This window comes from Hyperolius riggenbachi, chromosome 2, assembly GCF_040937935.1.
Source record: "Hyperolius riggenbachi isolate aHypRig1 chromosome 2, aHypRig1.pri, whole genome shotgun sequence".
In the NCBI taxonomy this organism is placed as follows: Eukaryota; Metazoa; Chordata; class Amphibia; order Anura; family Hyperoliidae; genus Hyperolius; species Hyperolius riggenbachi.
This window is the reverse complement of record NC_090647.1, coordinates 349,577,332-349,598,547: the sequence shown is the minus strand read 5'-3', so window position 1 is coordinate 349,598,547 and position 21,216 is coordinate 349,577,332. Positions and strand designations below refer to the sequence as shown.

The window sequence follows — 21,216 nt, the reverse complement described above, 5'->3', positions numbered from 1 at the left end:
TAGTGATCACTACGATCTGCCGGCCATTGTAGTAATCACATGATCAGGAGCTAATCGCGATGGCTCCTGATCACTGTGGGGAGATGTCAGCTGTCATATGACAGCTTAATCTCCCCTTTCGGGTGTGCACGATCGCGTTGGGAGTGGAAATGGCAGGTGGCGTAAGTCCTACGCCGCATAAGACTTAGACAGCCACAAGTGCAGAGTAAGATTTACTACACGTGGTTCCCAAAAGGTTAATGAGGATCTGCAGTCAGATACTGAAACTAAAAGTATAGCCACTTTGCTACTGGATACTTTGTTTTAGGCATATTATATCCACTTCAGGTACACTTAGCTCCTTGTGGCTTGTCATAACAAATGATGATCATACAGGTTGTATTGCTCACTGTATAATTTGTATGGCCTCAGGATTCCTAAGCAAGTCAATTCATATTGATCCCTAAAAGGTAAAATTAGACTACTGTAGAGATCGGTGTAAGAACTCGTTTGACTTACCTGACGGTTATGGTGATACAGTGATGTGAGGGTGTATGGCAGGATCTGAAGCACAGAGAATGGGATGCCTGTAATAGCAGCTGATGCCGTTACCATTATAACATTACTGGTGAAGCAGGAAATCACAGCAGCAATAGGGAGGCAACATACGGCAGCCAGGTAGACAGATCGTGTTCCAAATGCCTTAACCAACTGATCCATAAAGCATGAAAGGGCTATTGAAGTCACAGACTGTAGAAAGAGGCCCAGGCTTCCCATCCTCACTCCTAGTAGATAATATACAAACAAAAATGATTACACATTGTAAGCTAGTGCAACAAAGCAAGGGGGATTGACATGTACTGTATGTTTACATGAGGCAATAACACTTTAAGCAGAAACGGATGAGAACAGAGTTCAACAAAGGTACTTTGTGGCGGCATCTTCTCTTTATATCCATCATAAAATGTTATTTACCTTCATCATATCGAAGTCTGGCTTCTGTTCCTGGTTCAGCTAATGGCACACCTTGATAGAGTCCTTCCCCAACAAAGTCAGTGTAAAATAGTGTAAATGTCATAAGGGCCATCCAGGAACATAGCTGTGCAAGAAATAGACGCCACAGAGTGATGGGCACCCTATAACAAAATGTTCTGAATTGTGACCCCAACGCACGTACACTTCTGAGTAATAGAACCATTCGCCAGAACTTAGATGGCAGAGATGAAAATTGGCACATCCTCAGGCAATTCCACGATCCTGTGTGCTCCAAAGTAATATCTATTGGTCCAGAATTTATTCTGACCTCTTCAACAACGAAGAATGTTGCAAAGACACATCCACAGAATATAATAATAAGAAGTAAAAAAAGGCATTGTTCTTGTCCTAACAGCCGTGCCAGCCAGCTGCCACTCCAGTCCACAGAGGGTAATAAATAACCAACACATGCACCCAATCCAACTGTTAATGCATACACTGAGAATGCTTTCCTGCAGGCCTCTCCTTCTGGGAAAAGGTCAGATAACAGGGCTTCCAAAGGAGTGAAACAAACCTGTCCACAAGAGTCCAGAAGCCCAATGCCAAACACAAGGAAGGCCACTTCCAAGCCTGCATGATGGTGACCTGTCAAACTGGCCAAATGTCTGGCATATGGAATAATAATGAGACTTAACAAGACTCCAAGACTTAAAAGCCAGATGAAGGGCCGCCGCCGACCAAATTTGCTGTTCCAACGATCACTGGCCGAGCCAATTATGTGTACAAATAAAAGACCGAGAATAGGGCCAATACCTGTAAAGAAAAAAATGATGATCATCACAAACACAAGTCACTAATAAAAAAATGAAATAAATAATATATTGTAACTGTGTAGCAAACTTATGAAATGGATTTAACATTATTTGAGTTAAAGGATTAATCCAAATTAAGTGCTAGAAACACCGAAATTATTTTCCTATGAATTATTTTTGCTTTGCCACCTCATACGGTAATTGTTTTTGGTAGAATTTTATGGTCCGATGTCTTTTTTAAACCAAACGAAAGCCTTGGCCAAAGTTTCCCAAATGACTCACTTGCCCTCACAACCCACCAACAGATTACATTTATCTGATCGCATGGGCAATTCTTCGATGAAAATTGGACTGTTAGTGTGCAACTTTAGGGTGCGTACACACATCCAATTTGGATTGGCCAATTTTACGACTTCCATATAGTATGAGAACTTACCTGCACAATCTGTTAATACTATTTAAAATCTGTTGGCCCTCATGCTACATGGAAGTGGTAAAATTGACCACTGATTGGCCAATCAAAATTGGTGTACCAAGCTTTTTGGTGTATCAGACATCTGCCCTATTCAGTAGTTTGAATTGCCTCATAAGTTATTCTCTTTTTCATTTTCAAGCAGCAGATGAGTGAACCATTCACTCATATTGAAACTCGGAGGCTTTGTTTGGACAATAAGACAGTTAGGAGCATATGCACTAAACTGCATGAAGCAGAATAACGTGCATTAAAGGGAACCTGAACTGAGAGGGATATGAATGTTTCCTTTTAAACAATACCAGTTGCCTGGCAGTCCTGCTGATCTCTTTTGCTGTAATAGTGGCTGAATCACACACCTGAAACATGCATGCAGCTAATCCAGTCTGACTTCAGTCAGAGCACCTGATCTGCATGCTTGTTGAGGGGCTGTGGCTAAATGTATTAGAGACACCGGATCAGCAGGAGAGTCAGGCAACTGGTATTATTTTAAAAGGAAAAATCCATATCCTCCTCAGTTTAGGTTCCCTTTAAGTCTTAACGCATAATGGGCCTGATGCAATTATCAGACTCGCCAGTGTTAAACGCTGGTGAGTCCGATAATCAGGCGACTATAAAGTCTCCTGATCCAATTGCATTTAGCCCTAGGCAGGGTGCTAAAAGAACTCGCTTGGGCGATATTATCGCCCAGCAAGTTCCTTACACCCTATCCTATTACACTTTGCATGCCTCCGGGAAGCGATGCTTCCTGGCAGACATGAGCGTTAGCTTAGACCTGCTAAAAGCAGGTCTAAACATGCTGACGCACGACATCGCCACTGCATCTAGGGGGTCTCCTTTAATAAGGAGACCCCCAGAGCTCCCTGCTGGCCACCGCTCGTCTCCGCAAACCCCCACAAAGTTACAAAGCTACAAATTGCTTAAATTCCTTACCGCCGCTTTACACCCGTCGGCCGCCGCATCTCGCCGCAAGTCCCCGCTGTGTAATTACAGTGTACGAGTTACTGTAATTACACTCACTAACAACAGAGTCCCGGCAAAGCATCTTTGAATCAGCCGCCGGGGCTCCCCATTGGTTCACAGGCTGAGCCATTTTCATTGGTCCAGCCTGTGAACCAATGGGAAGCCCCGGCGGCTGATTCAAAGATGCTTTGCCGGGACTCTGTTATTAGTGAGTGTAATTACAGTAACTCGTACACTGTAATTACACAGCGGGGACTTGCGGCGAGATGCGGCGGCCGACGGGTGTAAAGCGGCGGTAAGGAATTTAAGCAATTTGTAGCTTTGTGGGGGGTTGCGGAGACGAGCGGCGGCCGGTGGGGAGCTCTGGGGGTCTCCTTATTAAAGGAGACCCCCAGATGCAGCGGCGGAAGATGGCGGCGGATGTTCGGCGGGTTGTGCGCATGTGTGGGGAGCGAGGCCGTGGTGCTGATGGACAGCACCACAGGGTAAACCTCGCTCCCCATCGCCCAGTAATAGGGAGCATCGCTCAGGCTTTCGCCTGAGTAATGCTCCTTAACGGTCGGCCATCGCACGAGTGAAACTGGCAATAGGATTTGCCAGTAATCCTCGTGCGATGGCAAGGTGATAAGTAGCTCGCATCTGCAAGCTACTTATCACCTGGAATAGCATCAGGCCTAATGAGTTGCACAGAATGGAATATATTACATGCAATGCATTACGCTCTACTCATCATGCATAAAGCTTTGCGCATGTAATTCTGCTTAAATTAAAGGGCGAAAAACTGTAAAATTTAAAATATGTACAAACATATACAAATAAGAAGTACATTTTTTCCAGAGTGAAATGAGCCATAAATTACTTTTCTCCTATGTTGCTGTCACTTACAGTAGGTTGTAGAAATCTGACAGATGTGACAGGTTTTGGACTAGTCCATCTCTTTATAGGGGATTCTCATGGATATATTTATTTTCAAAAGCACTTAGTGAATGGCAGTTGCTCTGTCCCGTTGCCAAAAAACTGTGTAGGGAGCAGGGAAGCTGGCCAGCATCTTTGTATAAATCCTTTTTAGGGAATATCTTTATAAAGAATAAAAGCCTTGCTGAGAATCCCCTATGAAGAGATGGACTGGTCCAAAACCTGTCATTTATGTCAGATTTCTACTGCCTACTGTAAGTGACAGCACCATAGGAGAGAAGTAATTTATGGCTCATTTTACTCTGGAAAAAACATACTTCTTATTTGTCTATGTTTGCACATATTTTAAATGTTACAATTTTTCGTCCTACTGCCCCTTTAATACCGTTTATTGCAAACACCCCATAGGCTCATTTTCAGAGGATGCATAGGGGCACTACATTTCCATGCAAGCCAGCATTATTAGCATCTCATTGACCATATGCAGTGACAATACACACACTTCTTCCTTCACCCATGGAAATACACTCCTAAACTGCTTGATGTTTTATTGTGAAATATTAGCTGTGCATAGCATATCTGGTTTACCTACCTAGCACCATGGTCATGAACTCTTCCTTCACTCCAGCCTCCAGTAGCAAAGGCGGCACAAAGGTGATTGCAGCTGCCAAACAAATCTCCAGGCCACATGTAAGGGAGTTCACCAAAATAAGTTGTGCTCTGGGACTCTGCAAGTGGTCCCTAAATCCAGCTTTCTGCATTATGACGTCAACAGTCGGGAGGAGTTACAATTTAAATCTTCACTGGTTCTGTCCCACACATAACGCAAGACTGCAAATCTGCACGATTTATTATAGCCTATGTTAATTATTGGCATCATCACCTGGAAAATAGAAGATAGAGTATTACTAAGACAGTGCAGACACCTACAATACTTAAAGAAGAACTCCACAGTGACATTCAGTAGTGGGGACTGAGATGAGTGAGGAAAAGCTAGTTATGTTTACCTAACCTTACTATGGCTGGATTCACAAACCTGAAACAACAGTGTTCTGGTCACTGTCAAATATTAAGTGCCTTGCTTTTCTGGTTTGTAGCTTTCAGCACATTCGTTTAGGACCCTTTCATATACAGTATATGCCTTATGCTAATTCACAGACAGGGCTACTGCTTGCATAGGGTCGAACTGGGCAAATGACCACGGCCCAAAACATATTTTGAGAAGTCAGGGACTATAAAGGCCAGAACTGCAAGTAAAGTACAGTATGAAAATATAAAGGGCCCTATTTTCATTTTTTGCCCAGGACCCCATTTTACTTAGAACCATCCCTGCTAAAACATGCATTTATGGCAACCAATATATTGTCTCTGTTGTGGATTTGCTGCAGGTCCAGTGCAGAGTCCATTTTGATGAGAGACAACACATTTTGCTGTCTGAGAAAATGTGCAATACTGCAGGAGTTTTAAGATTTTTTTCATTGTTTTTTTGTCGGGGGTGGTGTGGTGTGGTGTGGTGTGTGTGTGTGTGTGTGTGTGTGTGTGTGTGTGTGTGTGTGTGTGTGTATATGTGTGTGTGTAAACTGTGTTCAGGTTAGGATCCTTAGCTCATTGATTCTAAAATGTAGTGGTTTATTGCAGTTTGAGGAGTATCTTGGGTGAGAATTACCCAGATTTTATCACTCCCAAGAATTCTACTGATCAGCTAGTTGTTCCAATCCCTGTTGTGTGCATGGAAAAGTCTCTAACTATCTGTTAGAATCAGCAGGAACATCTAGAAGAGACCCAGTACTGTATGTTAGAAATAGTGCCCTTTCCAACCTACCAATCACCAAAAGTTCCTTCACAAGGAGATCATCATCTTTTATGTCATGAATGGGATGGTTAATGGGGTGCAAATAACTCTGGTTTGATGCACATTTTTATGCTAATTCTAGGCAAATGTATGCAGCTTAAAAAAGGACCACATGAATGCTCCGCTGTGCACTCTTCATGGGCCCATATCTTCCACCTCAGCCACTTCACTCCCACTATAGGTAGCCAGAGAGGGCACCCCAATATGGTCTCTTGTATAACTGTCAAATCTGTATAAACCTGTATTAATATAGCACAATTAAAACATATTAAAATTGTGCAAGCAGCAGAGCCCTCGGTGTATATACTGTAGCTGGCCAGCTTTTAACAATAAACACTCCTTTAATCACCACACAGACACCAAACAACCTAATAAAGTCTCTGCAATCCAGTTAACTGCACAATGTATGGCCGACAAAGAAACAATGTTTAGACATGAAGTTGAAACTGGGGTAAGTATCCTCCAGATATCCCACATGGTTATGCAACACAAGTTGAAATCAACAGGACACGATCCTATATTGGTATGAGAAACTGGCACCTGGCCAAACAAAGTTCATCGGAAATAAAAGGTGAATGCAGGACATATATATGATATCTATGCCAAAGCACCTCGCAAACTCAACAGACTGTGCGTGGAGCTAGTATAACCTTATACCTCACCATGCCTTGATTGATGGTCTATAAAGGGGGCAAATGGCTGCTAATATACTTGGGCTTGGTGGTGAGTTTGATGGGCCTCTATGCTGGTACTTTGGCAATGTTATCTCGTTTGTGAGTGGGCACGGGTCTAAGCCTCAGTCGGTTGGCACCTCAACTCAGCATGTGTAAGGCCGCTTTCCACTGACCGTGGATACACGTGACTGGTAGTGTGTAACAGGAGTGATCTGGTCAGTGATGCTTGGCTCTGGCCACCAGCGAGAGAGGTCAACTAACTAGAGTGTACAGCGGAGGGGTGACGTAACTAATCTCTCCAGGATCCACACGACCCATCTTCTTCCTCCCAAGTGTTCTACCTCTGTTTTGCCAGTGCTGTCATTGCATAAGCATCACAGGCTAAGAGCCCATTCACACTAGAGCGTTTTGCAGGTGATTTCGGCAAAACTCTCAAGCGCTAGCGCTTTTTAAAGCGCTAGTGCAATAATACCCTATGGGCCTGTTCTCACTTGGGTGATTTGCGTAAATCACCGGCGATTGATGCAAATCGCCAAACGCAAACGTGTAGCCTGCACCATTTTCAGGTGATTTCCCGGCAATCGCGTGTAGTGCTATAGAAGCGCTAATCCTGATTGCGGAAAAATCGATGCAGTGTCCAGTGATTTTTCCACGTTAATCGCGGAAAAATTACTCCCGCAGCCGGTGTTTTGCTCTTTTAGGTGTGATAGGGGCCTCACAGACTGTGCTGGTGTCAGGATCTCTTCTGTAGCGTGTTCTGTCGCTTACAGTGGAGCTGCAACTGGGCAGTTTTGACTTGTCTGCTTGCATTCGGTTGTGCATTCGCAATGAGTCTCATTGTCATTTGCGATCGCTCTGCAGTTCAGGGCAGCTTAAGATGCTGTCATCATTCCAACTATTGCTTGCTGCAGCTGAGCTGCGGCCGGATAGCCCTGGATTTCCTACATGCATGTTGTTACATAATACTGCATGTATTTCTTATGAAAGTCCTTTGCATTCAGAGTCAGCTAGCAGATCAGACCAGCTCAGGATTGAGTGATTACCATTCAGCTGTGTGGGAATTTGCATGCCTGCACTGATTGGCTGAGGTCCACATAAAAGTCTGCCTCCCATTTTAGAACCCGCCCGACATAGCGGTCAGTACGCTGGGCACTTTGTTACTCTGTATAGATCTGTTATTGTAGTTCTATGCAACCTTATTACTTGTGCTTTAGCAAGTTTCTTGATAAATATATATGCAGACTTGCTAATATATATTTATCCGTTAGTTGAGCCGTTTGTTATTTTTCAGTATTATTGTTTATTGCCTTGTTTCCATGCCTGATGGACGTTCGCTGCATCCGCGGTGGGTCAGTGAAGTCCACTATCCTGATGGCTTGGATTCTGCCATCACCATGTTAGTGACTGGTAGTATTCCTGCTACTCTAGTTTCTGGGAATGTAACTATAGGCTGCAGTTGCTATTAGTTATGTTCTCTCCTGTAGTTTTGCCTGTGTGGATGCTTGCTGGTGACTGATTGTTAACCTGCTTGCTCTGCTTCTGTGGACGTGACTGTGAGTTGCGGTTGCTACCAGTTACGCTCCAATCTAGAGTCCGGTCATGCACCTGTCTGAATGCTTGCTATTGCTAGGGCAGCGCTTATTCTTGCAAACCTGTGCAGCCTTTTCCATTATTCAGCCACTAGCCTTGTTGCTCTGGGTATAACCCCCAGGCATTGCAGCTGGAGCCCTGGAAACCAGGAGGCCTAGGAGGAAGCTGGGGTACGTGTGTCTTCAGTGGATACTGGAGAGGTGAACCAATTCACCCCCCCCCCCAAAGTGCCCTCTGCATGGGCCCATTTCTCCCCCTCTGCCTCTTCACCCTAAACAGAGTCCCTTAGCTAGCAGCCAATTTACATCATTCCCTACCATCCACGTGGACCTAGAGGGGGAATAGTATTTAAAGAAAACCTGAACTGAAAATTAAAAGTGAAAAGCAACATACACAGGTCATACGTACCTCCCATGTAGTCTACTCCTCAATCTCTTTCTCCTCTCCTGCGTCCTGTTTGCCCACTGTGATCAAGGGAATTCTCTGTCCTCCATTTTGAAAATGGCCGTTACCCCATAACAGCTTCCTGGTCAGCACACAGTTAAACTGTAACATCGCTACTTGAGCCATAGGGAAACATGGACACATCAGCTCTCCTCTCAGCTGTAACTGACAGCAACTGATATATTTCAGTTCTGACAAAATGTTGTCAGAACTGGAAGGGATCATTGTCAAAAGAAAATGGTGAGCTTCTGAGAGGAACTGATGGCAAGATAACTATGTAATGTTCAATTGAAGTTACCTCATGTGTTTATTTTAAATAATTTTACTCAGTACAGGTTCTCTTTAACGCCGCAGGGACTTGTGCAGCAGCAGAATAAGCCGTATATCGGCTGTATCCTGCGCCCAAGTCTCCCGGAGGTGTTTTCCTTCGCATTCATTTTAAAAGGTCCAGATGGTCCCATATTCTTCTAACTTCAGGTTATTTTTCAAGCAAAAGCTTTAATACACAGCGTTCAACTTCAGAAACAGAACAAAAATCTCAGAAATACGAGTGGATGAATCGGCTCTAACCTCTTGTCATAGGTTGAATCAAGAAGTTACTGTGCGTGTCTGTGTGTGGGTGACTTTAGCTCACATTTGTGTACAAAACCACTTACAGTGCATATTTTTCAGTTCACTTCCCATAAACAGAGGTGAAAAAAGAGCAAGCAGTTTTGAAATTACACAAATTATTAGAGCTGTGTTGGTACAAGAATGTCTTGTGAACACATATCTGAAGTCACAGTGATTGGTAGCTACTTCTGCTCTACGTCTGAGCACATATTCTTTTATACATCCATGCTATTTTGCTGTACCCAACCTTTTTTATTTTGAGCCACTTTTCATAGTCCATACTGTTACACACTATGGAGATTTTCTATTCTAGAGCATTTTATCTGCATTTACTATTGTTATTATGTATTTGTACTGCAGCACTGTTAGTGCAGTGAATAATTTATGTAATTAACTGTACCTCAGAGAGGCTCACAATACAATGCCCCCATAGCAGTCTAGGACCCATATTCACTTAACCTCCATGGTATTCTGCTTAATTCTGGATTTTAGGGACTAAAGAAGCCATTTTTTAGCTTTTAGACACTAAATTCAGAACTAATTAGATTGCCAGAGAACCGGCCCCATCAGTTCAGGCAGCCTCTGCATATTTCTCACCTCCCAAGGATCCAACGCTGCATTTCTTCGTTTGGGTGGCACTCTATCCCCATGGCATGATCACCGTCTGTTGTCATGTGTCTGTGAGGAGACTGGTTGGGTCCCAGTAAAGTAAGAATAAAGTGCCGCTCCACTGGGCTCTGCCCAGTAACCTGCCTGGCGGTTGCCCCGACCCACACTCGGGATTACCGCTTGCTCGTTTTTTGCAGCCCAAGCCTGGGTCGGGAATACTGTTAGGGAGGCTATGTTTTTCTGCAATGTTTTCTCCTAGGTGATATTTTAACACCTTATCAATGAAATACTTTTTAAGCCACCACCAAGCAAGCAAATACTATTACAAATAATTTTCATAGCACTTTTTTGCCTACTTTTGGTACTTTTAAAATTACAGAGTGCTGAAAAGTTATTTTAAAGAGAATATTAAACATTATCGCCTAGGAGAAGACTTAGGAGAAAGGCTGAATTAGATAAAAGCCTAGGACACATACTGAGGGAGAAGTTCACACCATCCGTGTTGCATTATAACACTAGTTACAGTATAATTGCACAGCAATGTGTTGCAATGTCCCCACGAGTTCATTCACATCTGTGTGTTACTCTCTTGGTGCATCAGATTGCGTAATCACAATGCCAGCTGAGCAGTGCACTACCAGACACCGCGCACGTTGCGTCTGTGTTACAAATGGTACCATGCCTTGCAAAGCGCGTCTTGCTGGAAGAAACTATTTTTGAAATCCTTTGCGTTGCTGCATGCACATTGCAACTGATTCAATGTGAAATTACCCCAAACCTAGCAGTATAGTAGGAATAAAAAGGAGTTCCTGAAGGAAGCCCATGCAAACAAGTGAAGAAGATACAAACTGCATGCAGATTACGGTATGTTCTGACTAGTATGCAAACTCTAGTGCTGCACTATAAGAGTTAGCCACATAGTCACCCGGTCACCACAGGGTTCCACGTTAAGTTTTACATTACTTTCAAGCTAATTCTATTTTGGAATAGAAAAAGCTTTCATAGGACAACACAAATATACTCTAATAGTAACTTAACCACCCAATTATTCCAGCTGTTTCCAACTAGAAATGAACCTTAGCTTGAATCTTATTATCTTGTACATAACAGAGTTACCACTTTTTTTTGCAGGAAATACCTTAGAAAACATTATTGGTCAGTTAAAAAAAGAGATTATATTACTGCTATAGCACAGGGGAAATAAAAAGTAGACAAAAAAATCTAAATTGGTCAGTCAAGATTTTGTACCTCAGCCACAAATATAGCCAAGATGAAAAACCTGTGCTAAAAACTATGTGAAAAAAATAAATGTGTTTAGCCAAAGCCAATTTTGCCACTATAGTTGCCTTGCCAGTGAAAATGTGCGACCCTGATCAGCAGGAGGGTCCCAGCAAGCGGTGGAGGACGCCAAAGGGAACATCTATGGAATCCAGAGGCTTCCCACTCCTTAGATAAGCATTTGTTTCTGTACCCAAGCTTTGGTTCACTTTGAGGGCTGGTATACACTGCAAGAGCTTTTTCTAAGCGCTTGTGATTTGAAAAGCTCTTGCTAATGTAATGCTATGTGTGTGTGCACAGCTGAGCCATGTGATTTTATAAAAATCACCCATTGCAGTACATCAGCAAGAGCTTTTCAAATCACTAGCACTTAAAGGGGTTCTTTCGCAAAAAAAGTAGGCAGTTAAAAAATGTGACAGATGACAGGTTTTGGGCCAGTCCATCTTTTTAAGGGGGATTCTCAGGGCTTTCTTTGTTTTCAACAGCATTTCCTGAACAACAGTTTAACTGCCAAAATAGCAAGATACCAGCCGGCCTCCCTAATCACTTGCACACTATTATGTCAGTTAGACTTTGCAACTGTTGTTCAGGAAATGCTGTTGAAAACAAAGAAAGCCCTGAGAACCCCCCTTAAAAAGATGAACTGGCCCAAAACCTGTCATCTGTCACATTTTTTAACTGCCTACTTTTTTCGCGAAAGAACTCCTTTAAACAGAGTCTGAAGCCAATTAAACTACCTATTTTTCTAGTACAGTTAACTTAAGCATTAAGATCAAAGCTGATTCGCTGCATTCCCCTGGCAGAACGAGGTATTTATCCCCCACAAAATCCCAGTTGCAAAATTCTGCGATAGCATCCTGGAAGAGGCAGAGCTTTGCGCAGTAGCTTTGCCTCTGCTCCAGTCAATCTCCACCGATCTCCGCCTCTCCGTGCCCCTCTCAGTCTTCTTTCACTGAGAAGGACGGGGAGAGGTGGAGATCGGCGGAGATTGACTGAACTGGAGGCAGAGCTACAGAGCAAAACTCTGCCTCTCCCGGGCAGCAAATCTATGACCTGAAAAGTCGTGGATATTGGGGGGATAAATACATCGTTCTGCCATGGGAATACAGCAAATCAGCTTTGATCTTAATGCTTAAGTTAACTGCACTAGAAAAAGAGGTAATTTAATTGGCTTCAGACTCTCTTTAACCACTTGCCGACCGCACACTCATAACGTGCGTCGGCAAAGTGGCAGCTGCAGGACCAGCGACGCAGTACTGCGTCGCCAGCTGCAGCCTAATTAATCAGGAAGCAGCCGCTCGTACGAGCGGCTGCTTCCTGTCAAATCACGGCGGGGGGCTCTGTGAATAGCCTGCGGGCCGCCGATGGCGGCTCGCAGGCTAGATGTAAACACAAGCGGAAATAATCCGCTTTGTTTACATTTGTACGGCGCTGCTACGCAGCAGCGCCGTAAGGCAGATCGGCGATCCCCGGCCAATCAGCGGCCGGGGATCGCCGCCATGTGACAGACCACATCCTGTCACTGGCTGCACAGGACGGATAGCGTCCTGTGCAGCCCGGAACACCAGGGGGAGGCAGCAGGTAGGAGAGGGAGGGGGAATTTCGCCGCGGAGGGGGGCTTTGAGGTGCCCCCCCCCCGCCACCCACAGCAGGCAGGAGAGATCAGACCCCCCCAGCACATCATCCCCATAGGGGGAAAAAAAGGGGGGCAATCTGATCTCCCTGCCTGCACCCTGATCTGTGCTGGGGGCTGCAGAGCCCACCCAGCACAGATCAATCAAACCAGCGCTGGTCCTTAAGGGGGGGTAAAGGGTGGGTCATCAAGTGGTTAAAAAGCTCTGGCAGTGTGAACCAGCCCTAAGATGAAGGAGGCAGATGGTGGAGTCAGAGTACAGTTGAAACACTGGCTCCCTCTATATACCTTTCAGTTCCAATAAATGTACAGTATAATATCATTGTATTACATATTACTGCTGTTTTCTCATCTGTATGAAGAAAAAGCAATAATAACAGCTCAGAAGTATAAAAACTTTTCACTTTTCAATACTGAGAAACATCACATTGATTTTCCAGCATGACAGAAAAGTAAATATCTTGTCTAGCATGATTAGTTTGTTACTTTGGATCATAGGATTGCAGAGTTTACAACAGCTTATCTTAGCTTCAATATACTCCTGGCCATGCACTACAGAAAGGCTCAGGCAAGTCATCTGCCAGTTTCTTTGGGTGTATATGACAAAGCACCTGAAACTGAAAGGGGAGTGTGCATTACTCCATTCTTTAAGAGCAGCAGGTATTTCTGCATTCCTCTTCCAGGTACACTTGTCCTGGTCATTTCTGCTAGCTCTTAGCTGGAGAGGAGGCTGTTTGACGACTACAGCACAGATTCGTCATATACTTAGCTCAATATAAATAACTGTGTTTGCAGAATTCTTTATCACTCAAACCGCAATGCAAAAAGTCAGAATGTTGTATATTTGTGTTCCTCCACGGACTGTAGCACTTGAACTGCTCCACCTCTGTTTATTTAACTCTTCCCTACCCTAAACTCGTAAGGCACACCCCTGTCATACTGACATGCGTAGGAAAACTTATCAGGAAATGTCAATGCGTCATAATACTTTTACAGTTATGAGAAGGTAAATTACCAGTTGACGAACAAAGGTGGATTTTGTACAAAAGATATGGCCAGTATTTGGTCTGCGTTCATCAAGCTTTATGAGGCCCTCATGTCATAGACAGTTCTGCTACATTCATATACAAAATTATCATTAGAAAACTTCCCACTGCAAGAGCCCCCCTGCCAACATTATTCCAAACTGTGTTGTCCAAAGGTAACCATAGACATAAACAACAATTTTCTCTTTCACTGTTCTGCTCATTTAAAGGACAACTGAAGCGAGATGGATATGGAGGCGGCCATATTTAGTTCCCTTTAAGCAATACAGGTGCCTGTCTCTCCTGCTGATCCTCTGCCTCAAATAATATACCCTGAACAAGCATATATCAGATCAAATGTTTCTGACTTTATTGTCAGATCTGACAAGATTAGCTGCATTCTTGTTCCTAGTGTGACTCAGACACTACCGTAGCCAAATAGTTCAGCAGGGCTACCAGGCATCTGGTATTGTTTAAAAGGAAATGAATATGGCAACCTCCATATGTCTTTCATGTCAGTTGTCCTTTAAGTTGCCCATTATTAGAACAATTTTTAGTGAACTATCAATATTTTAAATAAGATAATTCAGATTGGAAGAAAATATTTTATTTAATCAATCCATACCACTAATGAATGCAGCATGCAATAATATCTTCACTAGTTATGATCACATTTATGAAAAAATCTGCCAAGCCGAACAATCATTTCTTTAAAGAAAAGATAGATATTACGATCATTCACGATCGATTGGGCCCATAAGCTTCTCTGTTTTAATGTAAAAGAATCCTAAAGAATTTGATCAAAAATACGATCATTTACTCAAGACGGTAACATTAAGGTCCCCTGCACACTACAAATCCGATTTGCGATTCCGATTTTTCCTGGATGCTATCAAGACAAAAGAAAAACTGCAGCATATACTATTCAAAATCGCAAAACGGAAGAAGCTCCTGTATGTGAGATTGTTGGACATACAAGCATTCTGTATGATGACAGTGCTCGGCTCAGTCAAGAAGCTCCTGTATGTGAGATTGTTGGACATACAAGCATTCTGTATGGTGACAGTGCTTGGCTCAGTCAAGAAGCTCCTGTATGTGAGATTGTTGGGCATACAAGCATTCTGTTTGGTGACAGTGCTCTCTCAGTCAAGAAGCTCCTGTATGTGAGATTGTTGGACATACAAGCATTCTGTTTGGTGACAGTGCTCGGCTCAGTCAAGAAGCTCCTGTATGTGAGATTGTTGGACATACAAGCATTCTGTATGATGACAGTGCTCGGCTCAGTCAAGAAGCTCCTGTATGTGAGATTGTTGGGCATACAAGCATTCTGTTTGGTGACAGTGCTCTCTCAGTCAAGAAACTCCTGTATGTGAGATTGTTGGACATACAAGCATTCTGCATGATGACAGTGCTCGGCTCAGTCAAGAAGCTCCTGTATGTGAGATTGTTGGGCATACAATCATTCTGCATGGTGGCAGTGCTTGGCTCAGTCAAGAAGCTCCTGTATGTGAGATTGTTGGACATACAAGCATTCTGCATGGTGACAGTGCTCGGCTCAGTCAAGAAGCTCCTGTATGTGAGATTGTTGGGCATACAAGAATTTTGCATGGTGACAGTGCTCGGCTCAGTCAAGAAGCTCCTGTATGTGAGATTGTTGGACATACAAGCATTCTGCATGGTGGCAGTGCTTGGCTCAGTCAAGAAGTTCCTGTATGTGAGATTGTTGGGCATACAAGCATTCTGCATGGTGACAGCTCAGTCAAGAAGCTCCTGTATGTGAGATTGTTGGACACACAAGTATTCTGCATGATAACAGTGCTCGGCTCAGTCAAACGGCTCCTATATGTGAGATTGTTGGACATACAAGCATTCTGCATGGTGACAGTGCTTGGCTCAGTCAAGAAGCTCCTGCATGTGAGATTTTTGGACATACAAGCATTCTGCATGGTGACAGTGCTCGGCTCAGTCAAGAAGCTCCTGCATGTGAGATTGTTGGACATGCAAGCATTCTGCATGGTGACAGTGCTCGGCTCAGTCAAGAAGCTCCTGCATGTGAGATTGTTGGACATACAAGCATTCTGCATGGTGACAGCTCAGTCAAGAAGCTCCTGTATGTGAGATTGTTGGGCATTCAAGCTTTCTGTATGGTGACAGTACTCAGTTCAGTCAAGAAGCTCCTGTATGTGAGATTGTTGGACATACAAGCATTCTGTTTGGTGACAGTGCTCTTTCAGTCAAGAAGCTCCTGGATGTGAAATTGTTGGACATACAAGCATTCTGCATGATGACAGTGCTCAGCTCAGTCAAGAAGCTCCTGTATGTGAGATTGTTGGACGTACAAGCATTCTGTATGGTGACAGTGCTCGGCTCAGTCAGGAAGCTCCTGTATGTGAGATTGTTGGACATACAAGCATTCTGTTTGGTGACAGTGCTCTTTCAGTCAAGAAGCTCCTGTATGTGAGATTGTTGGACATACAAGCATTCTGCGTGGTGACAGCTCAGTCAAGAAGCTCCTGTATGTGAGATTGTTGGACATACAAGCATTCTGCATGATGACAGTGCTCAGCTCAGTCAAGAAGCTCCTGTATGTGAGATTGTTGGACATACAAGCATTCTGTTTGGTGACAGTGCTCTTTCAGTCAAGAAGCTCCTGTATGTGAGATTGTTGGACATACAAGCATTCTGTTTGGTGACAGTGCTCTTTCAGTCAAGAAACTCCTGTATGTGAGATTGTTGGACATACAAGCATTCTCGTGATGACAGTGCTTGGCTCAGTCAAGAAGCTCCTGTATGTGAGATTGTTGGACATACAAGCATTCTGTATGGTGACAGTGCTCGGCTCAGTCAAGAAGCTCCTGTATGTGAGATTGTTGGACATACAAGCATTCTATTTGGTGACAGTGCTCTTTCAGTCAAGATGCTCCTGTATGTGAGATTGTTGGACATACAAGCATTCTGCATGGTGACAGTGCTTGGCTCAGTCAAGAAGCTCCTGCATGTGAGATTGTTGGACATACAAGCATTCTGCATGGTGACAGTGCTCGGCTCAGTCAAGAAGCTCCTATATGTGAAATTGTTGGACATACAAGCATTCTGCATGGTGACAGTGCTCAGCTCAGTCAAGAAGCTCCTGTATGCGAGATTGTTGGACACACAAGCATTCTGCATTGTGACAGTGCTCAGCTCAGTCAAGAAGCTCCTGTATGTGAGATTGTTGGACATACAAGCATTCTGTATGATGACAGTGCTCGGCTCAGTCAAGAAGCTCCTGTATGTGAGATTGTTGGACATACAAGCATTCTGTTTGGTGACAGTGCTCTTTCAGTCAAGAAGCTCCAGTATGTGAGATTGTTGGACATACAAGCATTCTGCATGATGACAGTGCTCAGCTCAGTCAAGAAGCTCCTGTATGTGAGATTGTTGGACATACACGCATTCTGTATGGTGACAGTGCTCGGCTCAGTCAAGAAGCTCCTGTATGTGAGATTGTTGGACATACAAGCATTCTGTTTGGTGACAGTGCTCTTTCAGTCAAGAAGCTCCTGTATGTGAGATTGTTGGACATACAAGCATTCTGCATGATGACAGTGCTCACCTCAGTCAAAAAGCTCCTGTATGTGAGATTGTTGGACATACAAGCTTTCTGTTTGGTGACAGTGCTCTTTCAGTCAAGAAGCTCCTGTATATGAGATTGTTGGGCATATAAGCATTCTGCATGATGACAGTGCTCAGCTCAGTCAAGAAGCTCCTGTATGTGAGATTGTTGGACATACAAGCATTCTGTTTGGTGACAGTGCTCTTTCAGTCAAGAAGCTCCTGTATGTGAGATTGTTGGACATACAAGCATTCTGTTTGGTGACAGTGCTCTTTCAGTCAAGAAGCTCCTGTATGTGAGATTGTTGGACATACAAGCATTCTGCATGATGACAGTGCTTGGCTCAGTCAAGAAGCTCCTGTATGTGAGATTGTTGGACATACAAGCATTCTGTTTGGTGACAGTGCTCTTTCAGTCAAGAAGCTCCTGTATGTGAGATTGTTGGACATACAAGCATTCTGTATGGTGACAGTGCTCGGCTCAGTCAAGAAGCTCTTGTATGTGAAATTGTTGGACACACAATTATTCTGCATGATGACAGTGCTCAGCTCAGTCAAGAAGCTCCTATATGTGAGATTGTTGGACATACAAGCATTCTGTTTAGTGACAGTGCTCTTTCAGTCAAGAAGCTCCTGTATGTGAGATTGTTGGACATACAAGCATTCTGCATGATGACAGTGCTCAGCTAAGTCAAGAAGCTCCTGTATGTGAGATTGTTGGACATACAAGCATTCTGTTTGGTGACAGTGCTCTTTCATTCAAGAAGCTCCTGTATGTAAGATTGTTGGACATACAAGCATTCTGTTTGGTGACAGTGCTCTTTCAGTCAAGAAGCTCCTATATGTGAGATTGTTGGACATACAAGCATTCTGCATGGTGACACTGCTTGGCTCAGTCAAGAAGCTCCTGCATGTCAGATTGTTGGACATACAAGCATTCTGCATGGTGACAGTGCTCGGCTCAGTCAAGAAGCTCCTATATGTGAGATTGTTGGACATACAAGCATTCTGCATGGTGACAGCTCAGTCAAGAAGCTCCTGTATGTGAGATTGTTGGGCATACAAGCATTCTGCATGGTGACAGTGCTCGGCTCAGTCAAGAAGCTCCTGTATGTGAGATTGTTGGACATACAAGCATTCTGTTTGGTGACAGTGCTCTTTCAGTCAAGAAGCTCCTGTATGTGAGATTGTTGGACATACAAGCATTCTGCATGATGACAGTGCTCACCTCAGTCAAGAAGCTCCTGTATGTGAGATTGTTGGACATACAAGCATTCTGTATGGTGACAGTGCTCGGCTCAGTCAGGAAGCTCCTGTATGTGAGATTGTTGGACATACAAGCATTCTGTTTGGTGACAGTGCTCTTTCAGTCAAGAAGCTCCTGTATGTGAGATTGTTGGACATACAAGCATTCTGCATGATGACAGTGCTCAGCTCAGTCAAGAAGCTCCTGTATGTGAGATTGTTGGACATACAAGCATTCTGTTTGGTGACAGTGCTCTTTCAGTCAAGAAGCTCCTGTATGTGAGATTTTTAGACATACAAGCATTCTGTTTGGTGACAGTGCTCTTTCAGTCAAGAAGTACCTGTATGTGAGATTGTTGGACATACAAGCATTCTCGTGATGACAGTGCTTGGCTCAGTCAAGAAGCTCCTGTATGTGAGATTGTTGGACATACAAGCATTCTGTATGGTGACAGTGCTCGGCTCAGTCAAGAAGCTCCTGTATGTGAGATTGTTGGGCATACAAGCATTCTATTTGGTGACAGTGCTCTTTCAGTCAAGAAGCTCCTGTATGTGAGATTGTTGGACATACAAGCATTCTGCATGGTGACAGTGCTTGGCTCAGTCAAGAAGCTCCTGCATGTGAGATTGTTGGACATACAAGCATTCTGCATGGTGACAGTGCTCAGCTCAGTCAAGAAGCTCCTGTATGTGAGATTGTTGGACACACAAGCATTCTGCATTGTGACAGTGCTCACCTCAGTCAAGAAGCTCCTGTATGTGAGATTGTTGGACATACAAGCATTCTGTATGGTGACAGTGCTCGGCTCAGTCAAGAAGCTCCTGTATGTGAGATTGTTGGACATACAAGCATTCTGTTTGGTGACAGTGCTCTTTCAGTCAAGAAGCGCCTGTATGTGAGATTGTTGGACATACAAGCATTCTGCATGATGACAGTGCTCAGCTCAGTCAAGAAGCTCCTGTATGTGAGATTGTTGGACATACAAGCATTCTGTATGGTGACAGTGCTCGGCTCAGTCAAGAAGCTCCTGTATGTGAGATTGTTGGGCATACAAGCATTCTATTTGGTGACAGTGCTCTTTCAGTCAAGAAGCTCCTGTATGTGAGATTGTTGGACATACAAGCATTCTGCATGATGACAGTGCTTGGCTCAGTCAAGAAGCTCCTGCATGTTAGATTGTTGGACATACAAGCATTCTGCATGGTGACAGTGCTCGGCTCAGTCAAGAAGCTCCTGTATGTGAGATTGTTGGACATACAAGCATTCTGTTTGGTGACAGTGCTCTTTCAGTCAAGAAGCTCCTGTATGTGAGATTGTTGGACATACAAGCATTCTGCATGATGACAGTGCTCGGCTCAGTCAAGAAGCTCCTGTATGTGAGATTGTTGGACATATAAGCATTCTGCATGATGACAGTGCTCAGCTCAGTCAAGAAGCTCCTGTATGTGAGATTGTTGGACATACAAGCATTCTGTTTGGTGACAGTGCTCTTTCAGTCAAGAAGCTCCTGTATGTGAGATTGTTGGACATACAAGCATTCTGTTTGGTGACAGTGCTCTTTCAGTCAAGAAGCTCCTGTATGTGAGATTGTTGGACATACAAGCATTCTGCATGATGACAGTGCTTGGCTCAGTCAAGAAGCTCCTGTATGTGAGATTGTTGGACATACAAGCATTCTGTTTGGTGACAGTGCTCTTTCAGTCAAGAAGCTCCTGTATGTGAGATTGTTGGACATACAAGCATTCTGCATGACGACAGTGCTCAGCTCAGTCATGAAGCTCCTGTATGTGAGATTGTTGGACATACAAGCATTCTGTATGGTGACAGTGCTCAGCTCAGTCAAGAAGCTCCTGTATGTGAGATTGTTGGACATACAAGCATTCTGTTTGGTGACAGTGCTCTTTCAGTCAAGAAGCTCCTGTATGTGAGATTGTTGGACATACAAGCATTCTGCATGATGACAGTGCTCAGCTCAGTCAAGAAGCTCCTGTATGTGAGATTGTTGGACATACAAGCATTCTGTATGATGACAGTGCTCGGCTCAGTCAAGAAGCTCCTGTATGTGAGATTGTTGGACATACAAGCATTCTGCATGGTGACAGTGCTGAGCTCAGTCAAGAAGCTCCTGTATGTGAGATTTTTGGACATACAAGCATTCTGCATGGTGACAGTGCTCAGCTCAGTCAAGAAGCTCCTGTATGTGAGATTGTTGGGCATACAAGCATTCTGTGTGGTGAAAGTGCTCGGCTCAGTCAAGAAGCTCCTGTATGTGAGATTGTTGGGCATACAAGCATTCTGCATGGTGACAGTGCTTGGCTCAGTCAAGAAGTTCCTGTATGTGAAATTGTTGGGCATACAAGAATTCTGCATAGTGACAGTGCTCGGCTCAGACAAGAAGCTCCTGTATGTGATATTGTTGGGCATACAAGCATTCTGCATGGTAACAGCTCAGTCAAGAAGCTCCTGTATGTGAGATTGTTGGGCATACAAGCATTCTGCATGGTGGCAGTGCTTAGCTCAGTCAAGAAGCTCCTGTATGTGAG

General features: G+C 43.9%; 1 protein-coding gene across 3 annotated transcripts in view; it reads right to left on the bottom strand.

Annotated features, from left to right (window-relative positions):
• SLC45A3 (solute carrier family 45 member 3) overlaps positions 1–21,216 on the bottom strand; it is an 89,388-nt gene that overhangs the window by 12,552 nt on the left and 55,620 nt on the right. For all 3 annotated transcript variants that reach the window (XM_068269556.1, XM_068269557.1, XM_068269558.1), the window contains exons 2-4: positions 4,709–4,999; positions 955–1,767; positions 499–764 (exon numbers count right to left, since the gene is read on the bottom strand). In XM_068269556.1, the coding sequence (XP_068125657.1) occupies positions 499–764; positions 955–1,767; positions 4,709–4,877 (1,248 nt within the window). In that variant the 5' untranslated portion in view covers positions 4,878–4,999. The remainder of the gene's footprint in view (positions 1–498; positions 765–954; positions 1,768–4,708; positions 5,000–21,216) is intronic.